This window comes from Patella vulgata, chromosome 2 (genome assembly GCF_932274485.2).
Source record: "Patella vulgata chromosome 2, xgPatVulg1.2, whole genome shotgun sequence".
NCBI lineage: Eukaryota > Metazoa > Mollusca > Gastropoda > Patellidae > Patella > Patella vulgata.
Genome location: NC_065880.2, coordinates 53,161,114 through 53,187,075, shown reverse-complemented (window position 1 = coordinate 53,187,075; position 25,962 = coordinate 53,161,114). Strand labels below are relative to the sequence as shown.

General features: G+C 32.2%; 1 protein-coding gene across 1 annotated transcript; it reads right to left on the bottom strand.

The window, feature by feature from the left end:
• Window positions 1-253: 253 nt before the first annotated feature.
• On the bottom strand, window positions 254-25,962 carry LOC126812355 (protein lin-28 homolog). The gene is made up of 4 exons (XM_050538722.2): window positions 25,642-25,962; window positions 8,928-9,034; window positions 5,297-5,469; window positions 254-4,317 (listed from the first exon to the last, which is right to left on the bottom strand). Exons 1-4 carry the CDS (start codon window positions 25,658-25,660, stop codon window positions 4,116-4,118), a joined length of 501 nt encoding a protein of 166 aa, XP_050394679.1. The 5' UTR covers window positions 25,661-25,962; the 3' UTR covers window positions 254-4,115.

The following is a 25,962-nucleotide window of genomic DNA, read 5'->3' as shown; positions in this document are numbered from 1 at the left end:
AAATGTCGGGAGATGACTCTGTCCTTTATTTTTTAACGTCTGCATCTTGGTAATTTTCATACGTTGATATGCCTGTAGCCACCAAGCAATTTACACTGGATACTTTGGGCCTAAATGCTTACACTAGACAAGCGTACATTGGTGATCGTTTCTTCGAGAAAATGTCCATGGTCATTTTGACTGCTTGACGAAATCATAACCCTATCAATTACTTTTTAAAATATAAGAATAAGACACCATTCTAGCTATTTTACACTTTAATAGACAACTCGCATTGTTTTAAATATACAACCAGTAATTTGCCAATAATAAGACTAGGGTGGGGACCTATAATAATTATAATAATAATCATATCAAATAATTGGTATAATTAAAATAGTATAATTGATAATGTAAAATAGTAAGGTGTGAACAAATTGTTTCCAAATCAGTGGTCCAAAACTTTAAAGATTCAACGCCTTATGGTTCATTTTAATATTATTTGTTGAATATAGAGAATTAACTGATTTATGATGCGAATAAAAATACACCCACAATACATAAACAACGCTAATTAAATGACACGTCACGTTTTCTTAAAATTATGTCAATTCATGCATTCAATGATAATTTTATATATCTATGTAAGTATAATAGTATGTATGTATTTAATAATAAAAATATAATATATATCATGTAACATTTATTATTACACGCATATGATAATCCAAAATATTTTTAGATAAAAAAATTGATAAAATTTGATATATATGTAGTGATCAAATAATGGCTTTCAAATTAGTTCTTAATAAAGCAGCCAGTCAATTCGATAATTTCGTTGAAATAATACAGTTTTGTGTGCGTGAATATGTCACAAGCTAAAAACTAAAGTTTAAAAAATGACAATATAGAAAAATCAAAAATGATATAGGATATAAAATAATATTTGATATGATACTTGAAAGTAATAATTTATGGGAGGCATGAAATAAACTACTTCATCTAATTCTAGTCTTGCAAGTACCATTAAGTTGATTTTTAAGTATACGTGGAATATAATGATTTTAATTTTATTTGATGCATTCATGCATTGGTTATAAATTCAGTAAAATAAAAAAAACGATCATGCAATAAGCTAGTAATAAAAAGGGGTAATAAAAAGAATATTATAATATTGGTAGTAGTAATGTTTTGGGATCCCCACCACAGTCTAAAGTGACATGGAAATGTACATATACTTAATGCTCCCTGAGGTGTGGTTTCGCCTTTAACAACAAGCAACATCTTTCAATGAATGAACTTTAGGTTTCGCCGTAGACAATTATTACATAACTCATATCTCCAATGCCCATTTTTATGCTAAACACACAAGACATGGCAAAGTGCCGACGATAGTAAAATTTAGAATAAATGGCTATAGCCCACTAGGGAAAACTCTATCATTCTATTTAAATTAAGAAATTGTATGATCGTGTTTGATGCCTATGTAAATGACCAGACTAGTTAGTATTAAGAAACCAATATATCAATTTACAGAAATGATTAATCGACAGTTATATAAAACAACTGTGCTAGGTAAAATTTTGTTGGATCTTTGCTATCGTCAACACTTGTCCACTTAATAGAAAGTAGAGTTTAAGAACGCCATAAAAGATCTACTAGATTAACTACATATACAAATAATATAATCTTTCTTTTGCTGGGTCTTTTTATATTTTTTTTCATAAAAAAAACTAGAATTATTAAAATTAGACTCCTGACTACTCGTCACAACCCGTTGTTAGTAACATTTCCTCCGCGACATTATTTAATAATATCCTTAAAACCCGTTTGTCCTTGATAACAGCCTTTCTTGATTTATTCGCATTAAATGTATTCCTACTCAGATATTCAAAACTGTAAACTGGCTTTTCGAAAAACAAAATAAAACCCCCCAAAACACGAAAAGACTCCGAATATGTTCAGCTGTTATCAGAATGAATGTGTCGTTTTGTGCGCTTTAATTCCGAATGTTTAAGTGGGTGTACTTTGGTCTCAAATAACAAACATGGAGAGGACAAACGGATTTTAATTTCTCCTCAGTTTGACTGATATTGCAAAATTTTCAATGATGGTGTGATTTGCTGCTCGCGTTTTCTATGACTGAAGTAATACGCCTGGTCGCAAATGTATTAGTATGTCATAAGTACAAAATATGAGTAATGTTTGGTAAAAGTTTTGAACATACATACAAATGACGTAATCGTAGGATGAAATTGACCGGAAATATGTATAATCAATATAATCGACCTCGGTGACACTCTTCTTCTTAATTGTAATTGGTGGATTTTAAATCTCTATGGTCACAATGACCCATGTTAGTGTATGTGTGTGTGTATAAAAATATCAAGACTTCCATATATGGAGGTAGCTTTCATCTTTTTAGAGGTATTTGTATATTTTAACAACTTACAACAAAAAATGAAAAATAAAATTACTCTTGTTTCAAGATCTTCGCCATTATACTCCCTTAAGGTGGATAATACACAACGTAAAATACAGTCTTCAGAAGACGTCGCCAAAACGTTAGTACAACCTAACGTTCTCAAGATAACTCCGTTCAAGTTCAATTTACAATTTTATTATGAATTATTGAGATAACATGCTCAGTTTATCTCCGGTTACTTTTTAATGACATTTTTTTGAGATAACCTACTCAATATATCTCCATTTTTCACCGAGATAAGATTCACGTGTGATTCAAAATTTCGACAATGAACGACATTAATACGATGTAATAATTTGAGATCAAGTTGATTTTTAAGAAAAAGAAATATAAAAAAAATTTAACTTCTCGTTGCGGAAGACAATTTTTGTTCAAATACGCGAGGGACTTTAATTTTTTGTGGTTCTGTGGGATATTTAATATTGTATTTGGTATCCAGCTTCGTACTCATACAACTTTCTCTGTCGTCCACTAATGTAAAATATTTCCACTTACACAATTAGTTATATATTGTAGCAATGACAGAAACCTAAATAAAAAAGCACATAAAAACAAATGGTCTCAGTTGATTAAGAAAACAAACGAGCTCACTGAATAATTACACCCGACATTCACATGACAAAGTTTTGGCATTAAAAATAATTAAGGTATTTATGGTAATTAAGATGTTAATTTGGGAGAATTTTCTTTAACTCAATATGTGCCCAGGAAATACGACATGGTCGTAGTTATTCATATAAGTAGACACGCATTATCAAAAATACATAGAATTTTTAATACATAAACACAAATTAAAGTGAAAACTAGAGGTAGGGAAAAGTGGGGATGGAGCAACTAACTAAGGCGAACATTGCAACGGTGCAACCATTTTTGTAATTGCAAATTCAGTACCATTTTGACTAGGGGAAATAAATGTACATGTTATTTTTTTTTTTTTTAAAAATACAGCGACACCACCACAGGACGCCACTACAAGTATCACTACATTATAACAAAATTTATTTCAAAATAAAAATAATACGATATTGTCCTAATTAACACAAAATGGTTATTATTGTTTAATGAAAAATGACCACGGTCATACTAAAACTGCAATTTGGGTGCTGGAACTGTTAAAACTGTACCTGATACAGATAAAGAGGTATTCTGTGGTATTTATGTCACAATTATACGTCATACTAATGCTCACGCTCTTACAATGGACTTAATAACGAAATATAAGAAGGGGAAAAATCAGATAAACAATGGCCAACCATTAAAAATATCACTTGATCGGTGCTGAGCTTAGTGAGGTAGATCGCCATCCCGTTATGCCTTTGGCGCACGAGACAATGAGGAAGTGACGTCACTGTAAATGAAGTCCCTGTTAAGCTCAAGAAGAGCTCTTCGCTGGTTCGTTCCAACAATGTTAACAGGAAGACAGCTAATATCCTTTTACAAAAAAAAACACCATATCAAGAGAAAAATTCGAACAGTCTATCTCTAAATGATAATCGCACAAACGTTTTGTGACGTTTCACGTCAGTCCTATAAAACACAGTGACACATGAATATGACGCCGAAGCAGGCCGCAATCTCATGACGGATTGTCCAGAATCATGCCTTTATCCTGCCCATGTTTTGTCCAAAATTTCCCACAATTGCGATTGCGTCAGATTGGTCCTAAGCCATCGTTATCTGTTCCATTGGTTTCACTCCCCTTGCTGCCGTTGTTGCTGTCAGTGCGACTTTTGCGCATAGGGCAATCGGCTATCAAATGACCCGAAGACTTGCAGTTATGACATCGTTTTGGTAAGGGTCCATGCGGGCATTTCACAGCAAGGTGAGTTCCAAAATCTCCACAATTATAACATCTGAAATTCAGATAATATCACATTTTTTAATCCAAAAATATGTATATTTCAATATATAGATCAATTTTAAATGCATTGTGGGCATTGGTTTCATTTTGTGAAATAATATATTAAATATATTTAAGTTTAGGAAGCCGTGATCTGATTTAACATTGGCCAATAAAAGTAGCAGAAATATCTTGTGTGCTGAGGTGTCTGTTGACCATGTCAAGACAGCCACGGCTAAGAAATCCAATAATTATATAGACTCTCTCGTAGAGTTTTCCAATATCTTTAGTTCATGATATATCAGAAAAACACCGAGAAAAGGTCATATTGGACAGAAGCTTTTCATCTCTCAATCAAATTATAGTCTGTGTCCAATAGAAATATCGTTTAAAGCATGTGATGGGATAAAAAGAAAAGCCACGAAGAAAATGTTAATAGATATCTCGATTGGTCAGCAATGACTTCTTAAATGACATATAGCTCTAAAAGCAGCAAATCACGGATCGACCCAGTGGTCATTTTTGGACAAGGAGGAAATCTACAAGGAGATTCTATTATTAACTTTCCCATTATAACTGGTCAAGCAGATCGCTGAAGGCCCCCTAATCAAAACAGCCAGTTTGTCCGGATTCATTACATAGATTGATTGGGTGACCGGGCTTCTTAAAGTTGCCATGGTTACTTTTGGCTCCCTTGCGCAAGTGTCGTGAGCATTACTACATATATACACGGGTTTCTTTGTTGACCCATGGTCAGCTTTTAGAGTCGGTAAATGACTGTGTGCTAATAACTTGGCCAGGTGCAAGGCTATGACTGATTTATTTACTCTCATGTTCAAATAATCAAGCTAGACACTATTTTTGACGACATGACGTTATTCTAACGGATTGACAACATGGCAACAAAAGATCAAAAAGCTCTCCCCCATGCACTCTCTCGGCCTGGTCCGGTAACCTATTAAAATATATTGTTTACACATTAAGTCAACTACCTTATTTTGCGGAATTTCTTCCTTGACATAGGTCTTCGGTCACTTCCTTTACATTCTCCACCACTTGGACCCGTTACAAAAGTCGCTTCAACACCCTTTCCAGAAGGCTTAGCTTCAAATTCAACCTCTTCTCCTTCACCAAGACTTCGAAATCCTGATTTGTACACCACAGACTGAAAATAAACAAAACATTTAATTTCTTATTCAGGTAGAATTCAATAAATAACCTATAGCAAAAATGATATTTCTTTTTTTTTATAAAAATGGTGAAATGAATAGGTACTACTCCTTACCGAGAAAATTTCAGCATCATGCAATGGCAATCCTCATAAAATATCGGTAGGTCAATGACTAAACAGTTAAATTTAACAGATCTATCCTAATCACTAAGGTCAGATTATACTTCTTAGATTATACTTCGTTTGCGTAGCAGTAAAACCTTTAGTTTGTCTTGTTTCAATATTTTAGTCAATACAACAATTATGTAATTTATTTTCTAACTGCAATTGTTGTTTATTTCCAAATCAGTATCATTTCAAGTTTATGTATATCTCATCAGAAGTTCAACGTTCTACAAGAAAGTGCCATAGATGTCCAAATAAAGGAAGGTGCCAAAAGTTACTATCTGGGGAATGAACTCATCACGCTGTTTATTCCTATCACCTATTCCACCATGAAAGATCAGGTAATCTATATTGTCTGTTTTCGTTGTCATGGTAATACCCGATCCATAATTAGCCGTTACCGTCCATCAAATTTAAGAGATTCTAAAATTAACTTTTTCGATCCGTTTACACATCACAGTTTATTTTAGGAAGAGAAAACACAACCTGTATAACTTTCATTAAAATATCTTTAATCTGTACCATAAGAGATTCTAGAAATAACTGTCTGGTGAAATGTATTTGAGTTGAGAATAAACCATCAATTAAAAGACGAGGTCTGCCTTTTTGTGATCTTTTAATTAATGGATTATATCAAGCATGTTGCTATTTATATATTTTTGATTTTGAATATAATTCAAGTATGACACTCTCATAGATTGTATATGAACAGCCTAGAATGCTCTTTTCCTTTTCAATTAAAATTATCGGGGTCATCTTCGACTAGAACGGAAAGAAAAAGATATAACTATCTGTTTAAAGGGGGTTAATATCAAAATTCCTTCTTTATGATAAATGGGTACAAATGTGGCCAAAAGAACCTATGGGGTCCTTGTGTATGACCACTCCTATACCTTACTATTGCAAGCGATCAATGGCCGAAAATATACAATGGACCCTTGACCTTTGGCCCACGTGTGATGCGAAATTCCCTTTAAAGTCGGTACGTGGATACCCCGTCCCTAACATCATCGATTAAGCAAGATGTTACTATGCTACAAGAGTGTGGTCATTGGTTGAAAATAGGGTTATTATAGTGGGATCATCCTGTAGAATAATATTTGATATAACCGGGTTAATAGTTTTCAACCTTTCACGCTCTATTCAAATTTTCCCCCTACTTCCATATTGCTTACTGATTATTATACAGTTTATTTAAATGTTTCATAAATTATTAAGAGAAGTTTCCTTTTTGACTCTAGTTACTTCTGGTTTAAGTGGGTCACACATGCTGGGCTAAATTCCAGCTTATTCATTATAGTATTTTGCACCTTGACGACTGCGGTTTTTACGGGAGTAATTGGATGTAAAATGTAGCACTAACATTTAAATATTATCTGAAATCCCAACAAAAGACAATATTCTCGGCATATCACGGACGTTTGAAATTATTATATCTCAATTGAGGTTTTATTTTAAGAAATGGTTATGCCACACCTGTGTCAATTATTAACATTTTGTGAAAGTGATTAAAGGTATAATATTTTCTTTTAAAAAAAAAGCATTATATCTTCTTTTTTTAAAAAAAATAAATGTCGGTTTGGCGATATTTATCATCATAACATCATGGACAGAATTAATAGCAAACTATATTTTTTTTTGTCTCGTAATGTTTTCATTAATTGTTGTATTCAACTGTTTAAAAGGAGTGTATGAAAAAGAAGCAGAATTAGTGTTACTATATTTGTCTAAGAGGAAGACACATCGAGGTATAAAACCAATAGAAACCAACGGAAACTTAACTAATCGATTTAAATAATATCTGGGCTTTAAATAAAAGTAACCCTTCGGGTTGTGTATATGGTTTTAAATCAAATACTTAACTTTAATTCTAGTATGTTTGAAATACATTGAAATACAGAACTGCACATCCTATAGGTTAACAAATGATTAATGCAAGCATTAATCAGAAGAAAGGCGTGCCATTTATTATTGGGTGCACACGATAAAATAACTGCACGCCAACGGGTCAATAATCGCTCAGATTCGGGAGGAGTTACGAACTGTAAAATCAACACAACGCAGCTATTGTGCAGCTGCATCGTAAATGCACATCGGTTTAACGCGTGCACCTGCTAACTTTTATATGATAATCAAAGCATCTCTCGCAAACACGTCAACTCCTGGTGTCTTAACAGGAAAAGCGTTGACTTATGTGAAGATTATGACATGAGATATTCGGACAATTATGTTCAATAATCAATAAATAATTGACTTTTTCACGCTGAAACGTTAGAAAGATATTATACGTTTGTTTAAATACCCCAAGCCCAACAATTTCCAAAGCACGAGTGCCGTACTTCACTGGTTGATGAATGTTTACACGAAAATCTGAAGAAATGATAACTGTATTTTTTCTTGGTTAACCAAGAGAGAGTTGGTTTCAGAGAATGATGAGAACCACAATACAGACTTTGCTAGTTTAGTTTATAATAATCTTATTGTTCGAGACACTGTCGCCTCGGGCTGTCTATGATTACTTTCTTCTAATTTAATCCATCGCCACTATTGGCTACTAGCGAATTTATTAAATATTTATTGAAGTCCACCATGAGATAATTTTATCCTTCAGTTAGTGTATACCTTAACCAGTCGGAACTATAGGGGTAAAATAGTTAAACAAGGATCAAGAGCTGTTCTAAAGACAGTAATTGGTATATAGGACATCTGCAGCGTATAAAATGATATCGTTGGCAATTTAAAATAATTAATTTTAGTAGGCAGATCAAAGATTATATATGATCATCACATTAATAGTATTTTACTAATAATATTAACCCTTTTTTTCTAAAATATTTATTCAAGCCCTTTCTCATATTTTTAGGTAGTTCATTCATAAATTTCACTTTAATGGTTCAATAAATATCCTTTGGTAGAACTACAATTTTTATGTCACGCCCAATTAAAATTAGATAATAAAAAATGTTCTTGTGTGTATCAAAAACCCCTTGAAAACAGAAAATAAAAACACATGCGAAGGCTTAAAATGAATGGAAACTTTTGAATCGAATTAAAGACCTTCAATGAGTCGATTAAAAAAAATATCGTTTGGAATAATGTCTAGAGTTGGACAATAAAAACAGTCCATTGTAGAACTGACAATTTAGGGCTAAAGACAACAATATTAAAAGACAACTGGTCAAACTAAACGTCTAGCTTATCTGCGTATTTATTATAGGAATATATACAGCGATTTCCTAAGAAAAAATTACAAATTGTTTCTCTAAGCTAATAATAAAGAATTTTACCTGGTGTACAAATACGTCTTGTGTTCCATCGTCAGGTGTAATAAATCCCCAACCTTTGGCTACATTAAACCACTTACAATGTCCTCTCTTTCGGCCTCCTCCCCCTCCTTAAAAGAGAAGAAATATAAAATCTATTATTAATATCCTAAGCCAAATTAAAATAAATAACAAAAATACGCAAATCAATGCGAATTGAATATTCTGAATACTTCATTGAATTTTAAAAAGGTAAACAAGTATATTTTTTTTAAGTTTTATGAACAAAAAATATCTATATCGGTTTCAGAGGAGAAATGAGAGAATTATTTTTTTCTCAGAAAATATGAAACTAATCTGTTAATTAATTTACAACTAGAAATATGCGACTGCTAATACATGACCCCGGCCCTTTGAAATTAACAACTATCAATTTCAAAACGTATTTCCGCATTGCGTAGGTAGGTAGATCAATGATAGGTATAGTTTATATTAAATGGTAGACTATAATGACTTCTAAGTACTACCTATATCACCATATAAGATTAGTTTCGTCCGTTGGGCTTTAACAGATCTGCAATCACTCTTTATCTTTACGTAAATAAAATTATTCTAGCAATGAAACGGTTTATGTTTCGTTAATCAGTAAAAGGCATGTGGAATTCTCTGTTAAACAGACCATTGGCAATGAAGTTATGTTAATGAAAAATATTTCACAAAAAAAAAATGTATAGCGGAAATAGCCTGCCAACAACAAAAACGCCGGAAATCTAATATATAGCTTTATTCTCGGGAAAATAAACAATACAACACTATTTGACCGAAAAATAACCTTTCAGCTAGCAGCTTAAGTTGGCCATTGTCCAGTTCAGACCCTGGTCTGGTCAAAATAGCATTTAGGATACAATGACCACATGTATGGTATCTGAGTGTAACAACCATATAGAAAGCTTTTCTTTATTATCAAAGAATTTATTCTAGGCACTTCCCATGGTAGTAATTGACAGTTTTTAAAATAAAATATTTCTGTTTTGATGATCCATAAAAATACCAAATGCAATCTATGGTAACTTGCTGAATAAATAGAGTACACTATTAATTAAGTCAATTTTGATTAAAATACGCGTAAAATGCTGAATAAATTATAACCAGCACAGATTAACTAATGAACCAAATCCATTAAAACACAAATATATAATCTCTAAAAGGGATTAAATAACAAAACCTTGTGAATTCAAATAACTTGCCACAATAAATTGTTCAAAAATTTAAAAATTGATTAAGTGAACCATGTACTGAAAACAGTTCAATAATACCAAATATTCTATTTTAAAAAGAAGACATATGTAGTTTAGAAGTGAAAAAATTAAAAATCTTACTGGGAAAAGTATTGAATATAGGATCGTCCGTGAACATCGAACTACGACTTAAAACAGGGTATAGTACATTCTGATTGAAATATCGATAATAAAGTTGGTTGTGTGTACGGCGTTAAATAAATTCAAAATGGCTCTCAAGGGAGCCGCCATTGGCCTAAAGAACCGAGTTCTGAATATGCAGTATTGGATTCACAAGATAGATCTCGGATAGCGTGCTATAGATGTAAAACTCGTCTAACTAATATGTGCTGAAGCTGAACCATACTTCTTTTTATTAAGATGAAAGTCCACATATTGTTGGATGAGAAAATGGCGCGATTGTTTCCAGGCGTGACTAACAAATTCGTCAATTAGCAGGTGTACTTCAAAATTATGATATTGAATCTATAATGTTTTATATGATTGTATTGAGAATTTAATTTTACAATTCTTGGACCTATTTTAATCCTCATATGTTACAATTGAAAGTTTAACTTAATTGGCATTAATACACATTCATACTTGCGCATAAAATAATTTCACAGATAAGAATGGAAAAATGATTCCAACGATTCAATTATTATTTTGCAAATTTTGCAAATAAATCTCACACTTTATATTGTAGCCGGCACCACTATGAGGGCTATTGTAGCACCAACCTACGTTAAATTAGTGGTTTTTTTAACAAGTCTTTATTCACCTCAATATAATATTTATCTATTAGATAAGTTAATTTTAATATTCTATATAGACATACAAACATGCATATTGCAAATTAAACTTTACAATGGTAATACGTGTATTTTCCCCCTTTTTATTCGATTATATAAATCTGGAAAAATAAGACCTAAACCGACACTATTTGAATGTTTTCTAAATAACTATATTTATAGGTAATTATTCAAACCCCAACATATTGTTAAACTATAATAATTCTTATTTTGATAACTATTCAAGAATTTAAACAATTATTTGAATATTATATTGTTCCCACATATGCTCAGTACAATGACAATAATATTAGCTATATATTATTATCAGTCAGATTCCTTCAAGGATCGGGGTTTAACATTAGAAGTTATCTTACAGTATTAACCTCCAGGAAAGTATTCATCGTATAATATTTGGATACTCCTAGGAGAACAATTCGGGCACTATTTTCTGAAATTATATGCTAATTTTCTTTTATTTATTCGATCGAGGATATTATTCGTAGGAAGGAAATGTTGAACGGGTTTATATCTTCCGAGATATCGATTTTCCCTCAACCCGCGCAAAGTCTAAAATAAACACAGTTCTATCATAACCTATATATGTAACGTAACATAAATTCAGGTGTAAAAACTGATCACTGATCAGCATCTTATCAAGTGATCTTCACATTATTACATGTAAAACTAACATATATCACATTATCCCATCTAATACTAATATTGCCACACCATGTATTCACAAGAAGTATAAACATAAATCAATTCTAGCCAACCCAAAATAACATATAGTTATTAAATCGTATCATAAGCGTTTATTAATATCGATTCAAAATAATATACCCAGAAAACGTCATAGAATAAAATAAGACAAGGGACACAGTAACTTACATTATAAAAATAATCATTCAATCGATTAAATTTCAAAACGGAAAAAGTATTGCTATAGTATGAATATACTGCAGTTAAAAACTAATGCGATAAGATCCATATTTAAAAAAATATATAATCAATTGATCTTCTGAAAGCAGCGCATTATCCATTTAATCATTCAAAGAAATACAATTGGTCGATTTAAAACATTTAATCCAAACCGACACTGCTGTAACCAAATTGTGTAGTTGATGATAATACGTGTAATAATAAATTAAACATTGAGAATATTGGTGATATTACTAACTACCTGGACACTCAATATTACAAGTATACAGACTATCGATTATTCACTTTCCATAAATATTGATCAAAAGATAAATATTTACAATTTTAGATTTTTAAACCCACCATTAAGGAACAAGAGCTAATGTTCTTATTTTAGGCAAGTCTGAAAGCATCATTCTCAACAATTTTGATTTAATATAACTACCACAAATTAAAACTGGGATCGATCAATAACTCAATAAAGGCAAGAAGGGTAACATCCCTGAAAAGGGAGTTAATATATGAGCTGAATCCTAGCTGGGGGCATGTCACTACAAAAGCATAACAATGGCCATTAAATAGGTCAAACTGGCCTAATTCTAATGACCGGCGTACGTGCCGAGTGGTTGGACGGCATTAGTGCCAATAATGGCTTAGCATGTGGAGCACATGCAGTAAGTGATTAATATAATTATTAACGACAATCTTAGTGGACAGTGGCTAAATGTATCTTCCTCATGCTTCAATGACACACAGTGATTTTTAGGGATTTGTTTTAATTTGACTGTCAGCGCTGAAACTAGTTGGCTTTGTCATAATGTCTCATCTTAACTCATGACACGTTAGTCTGGCATCAAAACTTATTGTTCGGGCATGTTGCAGACCATCACATTAAACAATTAAAAAAAAGAATAATGAAACCATCATGTGGGACGAATTCATGTTAAATGAGATAGAGCACTACCATCATGTTAAACCTATTCGAAAGTTAGTTGACCTTTGTCCAAACAAGACGACGTGCCCGTACACGACAGAACCTTTTCGATACCCCTATTCGCCAACTGTTCTTGTTCTGAAAAGCCTTTAAATATTAAATGTTATAAATTGAAATCTCTGATAGGATATCTTTACTAGGTAGAATTCAGTTTCTATGAAATCCAGGCCAAAACATTTCCCCAGATAGCTTAAGTAGTCACGGTTGTCGTGCAAAAGGCATGATACGTTATCACAGCTCCCATATTTTTTTATAATGTTTTCTAAAATACAGTTATTTACATAGAACATCAATTATTATTGCAGAAAACTAGCAGCTAAATCCCATTTGTATCTTAAATCAGTGTGTACATTGATCTTACATATCAATGGAGTTCATAACATTTTTGCCACAATACGATCTAATAAGACAGACAATTTACAATATTTAAAATAAAGATATTAATCAACTCTAAATCAGTGTTTGCCTTATCAAAAAGACATAGCAGGGAGCCTTGTAAAAAATACTATGTTCTACTATGCAAAAATACAATAAAATATGTTATTAAATCAAAAGTGGTATCAGGTATTCTACAAAAGGTACACCGCGTACATATCATCAAAACAATACACAACGTACTGGGTTATAAGGATGCTTTACTGCATCACTCATTCTGATAAATTTGTGGAGGGTGAGTGGGAAGGTGTATCTTTAAATGAGCACCGATGTACGTGTACCCACACCCCTGCGCTATAAAAATTTATCATAGCTAATGAGTACTTCCTACCAACGTGTCAATACCTCACAAATATATACATTTTTACACACATACGATATTATTAACATACGTTAAGTATTTCAATTTACTAAATTTAAAAAGACATCAGTTTTGGCCAGTACATGGTTGTCAAACTTGTAATGAAAACTCATCGAAGATATATGATGATAAAGTGCAATGTACCTGCTCTATAAGTGACTGAAGACATCATACCGAAAGACAAGAGTTGCCATTATACTTTCCTTACATATGAAACATCTTTACATAAGACGCCATAAGCTGATTGAAATTCCTGGAGATTGTAGACGCTAGGATATTGATTGATTTTTAAGACTCGTTTCTTCTGCTTCCAAAGCACACTTTCGGACAAAATGTCTCAGACGGGGCGGGGCTTCTTTGTCGCAAAATCCAAATGAAAATGGTGACATCACACTGAAGACGTACACCTTGAAATGAATTTACAAAACAAATTAACTTGAGGTCAGAACTAAAATATTACATACCATTACCTACATGAATATAGTCAATGACCTTCACAAAACAGTAACTGTTATTAAATGAAGACGAAATTCTTACACACATGAAACTGAACAGTTTTTAAGATAAATTATGAAATTGAGAAACTATACCCTTTGTACTACCGTTGACCAAAAACACATCCTATATACCAATAACCACCATAATTCGGTGTTGTACAAGACCCATTTCGGACATGCGCCATGGATAAAATAAACATGCATTGTCGTGAAGACAATTACTGATAATATATTTTGGTTATATATATGGACCTACAACTACAAAACATAATGTCGGCATAAATAATTCTTAATACTGACATGAGCTGCCAATATCTAAAGTCTAGACGGGTTAGGTGTTTCAAGGTCAACTTCCTTTTCTAACAAAAAGAAGCTGACAACCCAAAATGACTTCTGCCATGTGATTTTGTCCAACACTTGAAAGTATGCGACTGTTAGATACTTCTGCGTGTGCCTAGACGTTTGTGTATTAAATGCCCTCTTTAGTTATAGCTAGATAACAATTGTCAAATACACAAAATGCAATGGCTGTTTTTGTTTCGATATAGGTATTTTACAAAACGCAAAACAGTATTCTCCATTACACGACAAGGATTGCTTTATTATATTGGCATAATAATTGAACGAAATATACGATAACATGAAAAACAAACCGGCTACAATACACAACTTGTTAACGTTAGCTGCATTAATTGCCCAAAAAAGAAGAGTTGTCAAGTTCCAGAAAAACTGTTTTTAACACAATCTTACTGTAAATTGATATTCTAAACTAAGGGTTCCACAGCTACATTTAATCTAAGTTGTTTAGCGTTATTAACCATAAACTAAACTAAATTTACAAAATATATGATATAAGAACTATGTCTTATTGGGATCTGGGTTCATTAAAATGTAAAGATAATTTGAGGAGCACAGCTTAGTTTGCCATTAATTTTTTAGCTCCTAAAACCCAAAACAGTCCTAGGTTCTGCTAAATAATTGAGGACATGGGCATAATATAGTTTTTCCAATTACTCTATTCAAAATTAGCAATCTAAATCTAGACCTAGCTGAGATTCCCTTCAAATAAAACTTTATCAGAACAACATCTTACAGGTATTGCAAAGTTTGCAGAATTAGAAGAATGTTATACCAAGATTTACTAAAAGCTTTGTTAATAAGAAAGAATGCAATGTTTAAGGGGGTACATCATAATACATCTATTACACATCATAACACATCAGTTTATAATACCAGGGTCTACATCCCCTCATAAATTTAACATGACATTACAGCATTAACAGTCTATAACTTTGGAAGATTTTGAGAAAAAACACTGATGATGAACACAAACAAGAATTACTAGTCAAATGTCTGGAACTATTTGGGGTAAATTTGATTAACTTTGGTCCATTATTTGTGTTCTTCTTGACCCCTAAGAGCCCCTCTAATTCCCTTCATCATCCAAACATTTGAATGGTCATCACCACTTTCACCCGTTCTCATTGTTATTAAAATATAGTCCAGTTTTGGAACAATATCCCCCTATTGTTTTCCTGACAGGATGACAACAATGTGTGTCCACCCAGTTGTCAACCCAGTGGACAGAACAAGAATGGAATAATCTTATCTGAATTTGGGAAACCAATTTCATATTTCTTCACTGTATCAAGATTGGGGATGGGGAGGCCAGGTATCCAAAAACATTACTAATACCAGAAATCTAGCTAGAATTTTATGAGTATTCACTACCAATGAAAGTAAAAAATGTTAGTCCCCAAAGTATGCCACAAATCTAGCTAGAATTCTGCCAGTATACACTACCAAAGTATTAAAAAATATTAGAGATGCCAACATAATATCGGTAGAATTCTATCAGAATTTACTAAAATGAAAAAATATGAAAACATAAGTCCCCAAAGTATTCAAAAACATCAGTGATGCCACAAATCTAGCTAAAATACTATCAGTATTCACTACCAGGAAAAAATAAAAATTTAAGTACCCAAAGTATTCAAAAATATTAGTGATGTCACAATCTATCAGTATCAACTGCCAGAAAAAAATTTAAGTCACCAAAGTCTCCGATAGCTATTTTATATTTGCCAACTTCCTTTGCTTTAACATTTATTTATGTATCTACATGTAAGTGCATGTACTTGAAGTAAAATCGGTCTTATAAATCTCAAAGTTACAGTTCAATAAATAAGGTTTTGTGGATAATAAATATAAATCATTATAGTTCAACTATAAGCTTGTTCAGTTAGTAATAACGGTAATGAGCCATATGATTTTAGATAAGAGACTTTGGAATTACACAGACTAATACATGTAGCAAATGAATGCCCTTCTAAAAGCAGTGGTTGTTTTATCAGAAAAGTTAACATACAATTGCGATGGAGACGAACAGTATGGACTCCGTACTCATACTGACTTAGAAGAGGTCCGGCGAACTATACTGACATACTAGTTCACCCCATAAGACACCTACCTGTGCCCATCCCTGTTATTGTATTAGACGTTGGTTTACTACACTACATCTAAGTCAATGAACTCGCATTTACCACATGTCTACCGCCAACAAACAACCACGACTTATATTGGAATAACCCAAGGAAGCGATTGCAAAGCGCCACCTTGGTTGCTATCTAATACATCGTTCCATTATTACCATTCTCGTGTCCAATGATCATTTTAGTACACGGACAGGCTGTAATAAGGTGAAGAACCTCAGAGGAACAATGACTTGGTTTCCGCGAAAGGACGACATACGATGAGCGTTGCGTGCTCGGTCGTGTATGTAGCTCAATATCTCCAGAACACGGGCTAATCACAGGCTTATGAAATTTATGACGAAAAGAATGCTATAGTTTTTATGCGACGAAACCGAGGTTCATCTGGGTACCACAAAGCATCTGATCAGCTAAGTGACGATGATCTCGTTCTTCTTGTCAAGACGCGAAATTGTGCCGAGAAGTAAAACGGATACATGTATTTAGTGTTCATCATTGATTTTCTTTACATTGCCTAGTATACGTTATGTTAATTACCCTATGTAAGCATGAATACAATACGTGTACTACAAGCTAGGTACATAAGTATTGCTATCGATTGCCATAACAATCCAAAGACACAAACGTATATTTGATTTTCAAGATAAACACTGGGCTCTTAAAATATACCAATAACTCATTTATCCAGAGATTCTCAACCAGTGTGCCGCGACACACAGGTGTGCCGCGAGATCTTCCTAAGTGTGCCGCGAAATTTTGAACGGCACACTAAGAAAATGCGAAAAACCATGTGATCCCAATTGAGTATTCACTGGTGTCTACTGGTAACTTCATAGCTGTGTTTTTCTTTATTTAGTTTGAGTCATTCTATGTGTCTATGACTAGTCTCTGTCTACGGATCTATGCCGTATATGACTTGCCATGTTTTTATTTTGCAAAATTCAAATATTTTTCATATATATTTAGCCAGGTGTGCCGCTATTTTTTCATGTGTTCCAAGGTATGCCGTTGGCAAAAAAAAAAGGTTGAGAACCACTGCATTAATCAGACAATAATACACATTAAAAAGAATTAGTCAACGCCACTTCGAACTTTCAAACCGGATTAAAATCGAGTATTTTATTTAGAAAACTACCAATTCCAAAACAAGAAGAAGACATGCGCTCTCTAAAATCTGGCGCCTCAGCCAAACCTAGACGATACATAGATCATCATTATGTAATCTACTTGAAGTAACATTGATTTTTCTCCTTTTTAATCAATGGTTGAGCATGGTTACTTAAACATATCCTATTAATACAGAATATAGCTTATAATGGTACGGTTAACTGTGTCAACCAACATTAACATCATCCTAATTATGGTTATTAATATAAAAAGGGGTTCATTGTACAATCCAAATGGCGCAGGGGTACTAACACGGTATTGCTTTTCGACACACCGACATGCATTTTTATTCAATCTATACATATCATGCGGAAAGGGTTGCACCTGATACTACTATCATATAGGGCAGCGAAACGTAAATAATTAATTGTCCGTAAGGTGACGGTACGCTCAGAGCACAACTACCAAATTATATAAGAGTCAAACAATGGTCAGAAACAAAAGAACTGCAAATTTAATAGCCGTGAAATTATCATTGGAAATAATTCACTGATTTATAACCACGCGTATTGAGACTTCACAGAAATTGTAATCTAGGTAATTAGTCGTAGTACATGTAGTTTGTGCGTTTATAATATTCTTAGTTCAACACCTGGCTTAATTACAAATCGTCACCTGTCACCACTTGGACACATATAGATACACTTTTTAGGTTCTGGTTGTAAAAAAGAACAAATAAAGGTTCGATTCAATGTTATTTTCTTTTTTTAACTAAGAAAATGTCATGAAATATACGAAGTGAATATTCGTCGAAAGAGATGTTCTTTTTCTATATTTCAAGCAAGCTTATAAAAACGAAAATATAAAAACTAGTTTCAATTATAATGGATAGCAAAGAAATATAATATTCAAGCATGCTTAATGTCTATAGAAATAAAAGAAGCAAACTTTAACATTTTCGATAACCTTCATAACGTATTTTTCCATAGTTTTTCCAGCTGTGGTGACTAGGCTTCAGGTCGATCCATTAAATGATGCGCCCATAAAAGATTTTATTTACTATCAGTGTTAACAGGCAAGTGATAACTTGAGTACCAAAGAAAATGTTATTTTAGCGGAAACGTGGTAAATACAAGGTATTCGTCGAGATCTATAATCGTTGGATTTGGATAGAGCCATTTTCAAGAATCGAAGACTTGGCGTCCCAAATAGTACATTGGGTTTGGGGTGTTGCTTTCTTTTGTAGTTATAGAGTTCCGGTTACATTATAGATTATGTTTCTTAGTTTTTAAGTCCATGGTGATTGTGTTACTTTTAACCATAACAATTTTTGCTGCACTTTATGTGGTATATGTATAAAAGTGTTTGTGGGTGCGGTGGGGGTGGGGGTCTTGTTTTGGTTTTGAGGTGTTTCTGTTGCTTAGGTTTTGGTGTTATGATTATGGTGTTTATGTCGCCTTATTTTTGGTGTATGGTGTTTTTATGTTGCTTTGTGTTTCTAGTGTTGTGGTGTTATGGTGCTTATGTGTCTTTGTTTGGGGGTTATGGAATTACGTTGCCTTGTTTTGGGGAATTACTGTTCTTTGTGTTAATGCTACCCTGTAACATATCCTGTGTTTCAAGTCAGTGGTATCATTTACTATATTATTTTGGTGTTATTTTGTTTGTTTCACTGTCACTGTGTGTCATCTAGTTATTACTGATACTAAGTAATATAATTATATTGCACACTGATGTTGATTTGCTTCTGTGCATACCTATTTTAATCACGTGCATATCACACTGATTTAGTGTTTTGTAGTACTTTACTTGTTTTAGGATTGTAACAAATGTTTTAAAATACAATTATTGTAAAACTACTTGCTCATCTCTTGGTGCTATGGCACATGTTTCCGGTCAAGAGGTGTGTCAATCTGCAAGTTCCGTAGGGTGCTATAGCCATTTTGGAGTATTATTCTAATGTATTGAGTACCCAGCTTTGTTTACTTCCTCTTGTTTTACCATTTTGTTTGGGTTTTGGGGGGTTATTTGGAGGGGGGGGTGGGGTTGTTTTTGTTTTTTGTTTTGTTTTTTTTTATGTGTTTTTTTGTTGTTGTTGGGTTTTTTCAAACTTGGTCTATATCCAATCAATATCCAGATATAATTCTCTGCAAAATACATGATTTACGCGTCGATTACTTAGTGCAAGGCCTGTGTGTATCTTGTCGTGTAGTTCCTGAATTGTTATTTTCGGAATTTTAAATTTTCGGGATCATGTTGCCGTTATTTGTGTGTGCCCCTCGCGGTGTAACTTGTTTTTTTTTTCAGATACATGTGGAATATAAAAATCATCACGATCTTTTTAGCATGCAAGGTTTCAACATTTCGTATTTATTTCGTTAATCTTTACAATTAAAAAAAAATACCCACACAAACATATAGTTACTATACCTACAGGACACTAGTTTAATAGACTAATAGAACATATTTTTAAAAATTAAATACCTATTTTTTATTCTATTACTTTAATTACATTGTATATCAATAATACAATCGTCTCTATTAACTTATAATGTTGAATATAATGAACATCACTTTCGAATTAAGACATCACAAAAAAATCAATTTCAATATAAATTTGTACACTCTAACAAAACGAATCATAGAGAAATAATGTGAAAAAATATGTATATACTTCATTATTTCTGACAATCATTGCTTGTAAAATTATTGATTTTTAAAATATATATAACATCTACTGATATTTGAAATATTTATACCTATAGCCAGTAAATAATAAATGGCTTATTGATAATCTAATACCTTATATTTACTTGTTATACGCTGAAGTAACCCAGACCAAATACAATCAAGAAATGTAATTATTTATATAACCTACTGCTTTCTTTCTTTTTTCTTATTCCTAGAAGGTTAGCCTAGTTTACTGTTTAGTAGAGAAGAAGTTGTAAGGACAATGGCCAATAAGCTCTCGCATTGTTTACAAAAGTAGCCGGAAGCCAATGTCCGCCATTACTGGATTGACCAGCTGTTTTTGCGATGCCCCAGTTGTCGCATGGTCTCTGCTAATGGCCAAAGTTGTTATTTTAAAATAAAATTTACTTTATGCCTGTTAGATGATATCTTCAAGATGTCATACATGTTGACCATTTCAAAACAGAAATTCGTTTGACAGCTACCAAAACAAAAATAATGTGAAACCCACAGAAAATCGCCATTTTTGTTTTATCCAAGTACAACTACAAAACATCATTTGATAGTCAAAGAATTAGGCCACAGTGGTCTAAATATATAGAAGGTTACTGGTACAGTTTATCTTATTTACCAATAATTAATGTCAGAACAGGGTTTCTGTTCTATATATATTTAAAAGTTCTTAATAGTCTAATAGATTGGGTAATTTATTCTCATATGGAATATTTTATCTTAATGGAAGAAGGGAAAACAGACTGAATGATTTTAATGACAGAAAGGAAACAACCACACAAAACACATCAAAAACTTAATAATAACTTTAACAACAGTAAGTACATAAACCTATACATTTATTACTATTAATATTTGTCAAAATATGCCAGATTTCTAAATATGACACAATTTTAAGTTTAAATTATTACTATTTCTTTATACAGATCATTTAAGAAATATAATTTAATAACTCATTACATGGTACCATAAAGAGTTTTTATACACTGACATGTAACAAAATATTCAGCAGTTCAATTTTATTTTCAAATCAAAACTATATACAAACACTATTTTTCGGTAAGATTTATTATTCAATTTGTATTGTTTTGTAACAAATAATGAAAACACAAACACGTTACGGTGTGTCAATATGGTGTTTTGAAAAACAAAAAAGTAAAAAGAGTACAAGCTGATATAATTAAGTAATGGGATAACAAAAAAAGGTAAATTTAATAAATAAATACATTGTGATCAAAAAAAGAGGAACATGGGTGTTGTTTCTTGAAATGAAATAATATATTATGAATAGCTAGAACGTACAAATAAATTGGGTTGACCTCTGAATATATTATTTATATGAGCGTAAACGCGTGAAATAGGTGTTCTTTTACGGTCATTTGACGTTTCATTCATGTAACATTGGTCAGGTGTATAGGGGGCCAATGAGCCACCTTTGCTTAATATTTATAAATAGATTGAAACTATCCAATGATATTGAAGTTGGTACAGGTATCTATCATAGAAGTCGTGGAGTATAAAGGAAGGTTTAATGCTATTAGTCAACAGGAAAACACGCCATTTATTGTCTATTTATTTCTATATTACTACAATTTTAAACTCCAGTAGATCTGAAACATTAAAATACTGGATTGGCCTAATTATCGTAATCGTTTAGATTAAGAATGCATTGGTCCTGCATTTTATATATTATTGCATGTTTTTCTTATTGCATATTCCTTAAGAATCAAATTACTTTTTTATATGTATTAATAGTCATATATCGTAAATATTTGACAGTAATAAATTTTGTTTAATGGGAAATACAATGTGATGGAAAATACTATTAAGGATACAAATATTCTAGAAGCAACTGACCTATATATTCAATGATATTCTTTTATGTCTATTACTATTTTTCTATCTCAGCAGCTTAAACATTTTACTATATGGTGTAATGTTGTCTTTCCAGAATATCCATTTGGCGAATTACTGGGAGGAGAATTATCATATTCAATAATTGGTTATTTTTTTATGTGTATATGTTGTTGTAAATAATCATTTAATCAATCTAAACATAATATTCCATTAAATAGTTTGTTGTTTGCTATATTATCGTTATTAAATATTTATAAATATTTTGTAATCTGTACATTTTGAAATTAAAAATAAACATAATATCTAAGAATTGCAAATTTTAATAGATATTGTGTAACAATACAACTGCCTGTTTTAAGTATAGATACTTATTTACTTATAAAACCTTTGCAAAATGTATTACAAAACAATATTATTATTACTTCATTTATATCAATTACAATACTTTGGAAATTTGGAAGATTTTTGTCCAACATACTCCTTGTAATATGACCTACTTTCACTGTTATTCATTTATGTTCATAACATATCGTTTTTTCTTAATTATTTTAATGATATTTCTCTTGAAGGCCTTCCAATATATCATGTTGTTAATTAAATGTAAGAAATTTGACTTTAGAGGTATAAATTTGGGAAATAAAGTAATATATTAAAACCAAAACATTAGTCTGGTTCATTAACATAATTTATGGCGGAAACAAGAAGTCCTCAATAATACCCTAAAAACAAGCTGTACTCTAGCAAATTTCACCAAGCTCTTACATATTAAAGATATGAAAGGGCTTCTATTACAAAAATTAATTATACTAGATAAATAAATACGATCGGTATTATTTTAAGAATAACAATATGGATATTTTGAATGCCATGAAACTTTACATTTTAAAATGAAAAATATTGGTTAAGATATGAACGTTTAAAATACAAATGAAACCCAAGAATGGAAAAGTAATCAACTCGCATATTTATCTGAAGTTTATTTTTAGGAGAAATTGTGATTTTATTATATTTTATACTAATTGTATAATACAGATGATGTACAATCTACTCCCACACCTCCCTCAATTGCCTGTTTTTAAATTAACTTTCATTGTATTTCTCCTACTGTCTAAAGTTTTTTTTACAGTGCTATATATCCTTTCAACATCCATGAAACAAAATATAGATATAGCCTAGGTTTAGTAGAACTGAGTGGGAGTTTACAGTAAACATCTTAATAGTAGAGCACATTTTTATAGGCCTACACTTCCAGTTAAGAGGAGTGACTTTTGCCTTAGCCTAGATAGTTTGTGTACAGTTATCGAACTACATAATCTTTATTTTATATGTTTATACGGATATTTCATATTGTATATTCCTAATAATAATAACAATGATCAGTTAGTGTTTAAGATATATATTTACATAAAATTTTACAAAAATGGCCTAATCATTAAAATATTTTAAGCTATTATTGTAGGTTAAATATAAAATATACCAAAGGCTTGTGCTTCTATTTTCATTCATTATTATATGATGCCAGAAATAGATTACTTTGTAATTGTTTATATTTACTACAAGGATATTTAGATTATATGATGCCAGAAATAGAGCCTCTTGTTATTTTATATATTTAATACAAAGATATTTACTATTACATGTATCTAAATTCTTATATGGTGCAAGAAATAAATCACCTTTTTATTTTTTGTTTATTTCGTACAAATACATTTACTATTACTCTTAGATAATCTAGATTATTATTTTTTAGTCATTCATGGTTAAGAGGTTGTGGTTAATTGATACACTATCGGTAAGTTAAAGGTATATATTTAAATGAATAATAATAACCTGTACATTAATTTAGCTATCAATCTACACTAATATATCATGTAAACATTTCTCTTTAACATGGTTAGTTTTGTGACTCATGAAATAATGCCAGGTTGAAGATATTGTGAAATAGTATTTGTGATTTATAATCTGCAAATTCATATACAACCTTATTCTTGTATGAACTGCCAATTAACTATTTAACATATCCTCTCAGTTAAAAGTTTTATTGTTGTCTATTTCATAACAAGTATGATTTAACAGTAGCTTTTAATTTGAAGCAAATAAGACATAATGTTCATGTTTTACAACCAAGGCCCCATGAAGTAGAGAAGATTCTCTTGTAAATGTTTTAGTTTCCTAAATACGAAATGAGGTCAACAATGGATGAACCCACCCTATAAGTCATCCCTTATACCAGGCTCATTGCTTACAATAAACTAAAAACATATCTTCCATAGTTTACATACTTGATGGCAATAAGAACAACAGTAACGATTTCAAATGATTGGGTCAGCCATGGGCACCCAATGGGCACCCCACTTTGCAAAGCAAGTGGTGGTTGGTACTTATGTCTTATTTACAACATGTGGTATAAAAATACTTACAAATGTAGAAGAAAAAATGTGTATATTTCCTCTCTGCTAGCTGGCCAGTAAATAAGTCACAAATACTTAGGAGTAAGAGCGAGGTTAGCCATGTGCTCAAGACGGTAGGTAATGGCTCAAGATAACCTATTGTCGCCACCATGACAATAGCTTTACATTCAACTAAACAAAGCCTAGTCCATCGACCATTGTTTGAGATTTTTTTTATTAAAGTCCACTGACAGCTGTGGACGGACACAGGGCTTCTAACAAAGACGGTCTCAATTTTCAAATTTTAAATTCATGACAATTAATGTTTGCTAGCTTCAAAGAAGACTCGTATTTGAACCACAATCAATTAAATTTTATCCAGATTTGTAAAGGAAACATACTAGAGAGAAATTTGCGTATATTTAGTATGATGTCATTAAGATTGCTTTGGTGATAAATAGTAGTAACTGCTTTCCATAATAGTTTCAAAATTAGTGTCAAACTTGGTTGATAGCCAGTCAAGGGTATGCATCGGTCAACAGGTCAAACGACCACTAGACTTTAAATTTTGGGGTGAAACGTGGTCAAATAGGAACATTACATGCCCTGCACTTGTGACAGGGGCTATTGATGAGTGCGATTTGGCTAACGAATCTTACTTATGCATATATACTAAAATGGAGTCTAGTATGTTCGCCTTAACTGCGTAATACACTGATGGGTATTCACATGGGTTTGACTGACAATGAATTAGAACATTTTCGAAAGGCAATCATGATGCTTTACATGTAAATATCTTGCACGTAAATAATAGTGTGAGTATTTTGAGGGTCAAGATTCACGATGGACTAGAATGCTAGTTCACCGCCTGACTTGAGCTACGAGAGCGCCATCGCATAATACGGGGTCGTACCTCGGGACGAACTGGCCATGGAGGACTGGGTGGATGTCCACTATATCTCTTCACACGTTGAATCAACACCTGTTGTCCTTGGCTACCACACCGGCATGATCTACTCGGCTCTATATCTTCAAAGTTCAGCACAAACAGCAAGATCGGTGGCCCCACACTTCGGAGCTGCCTGTCCATGTGCTACAGTCTCGATTTCCGTTTCGAAAAGGAGCGCCATCAAATGGCTGTTGAACGAGCCAAGGAAATTATGTCCGCTGCCTTTCGATTTTTTTATGTTGATATTATCGGTACATCCACTTCATGTATTAGTTGTAGTTCAAT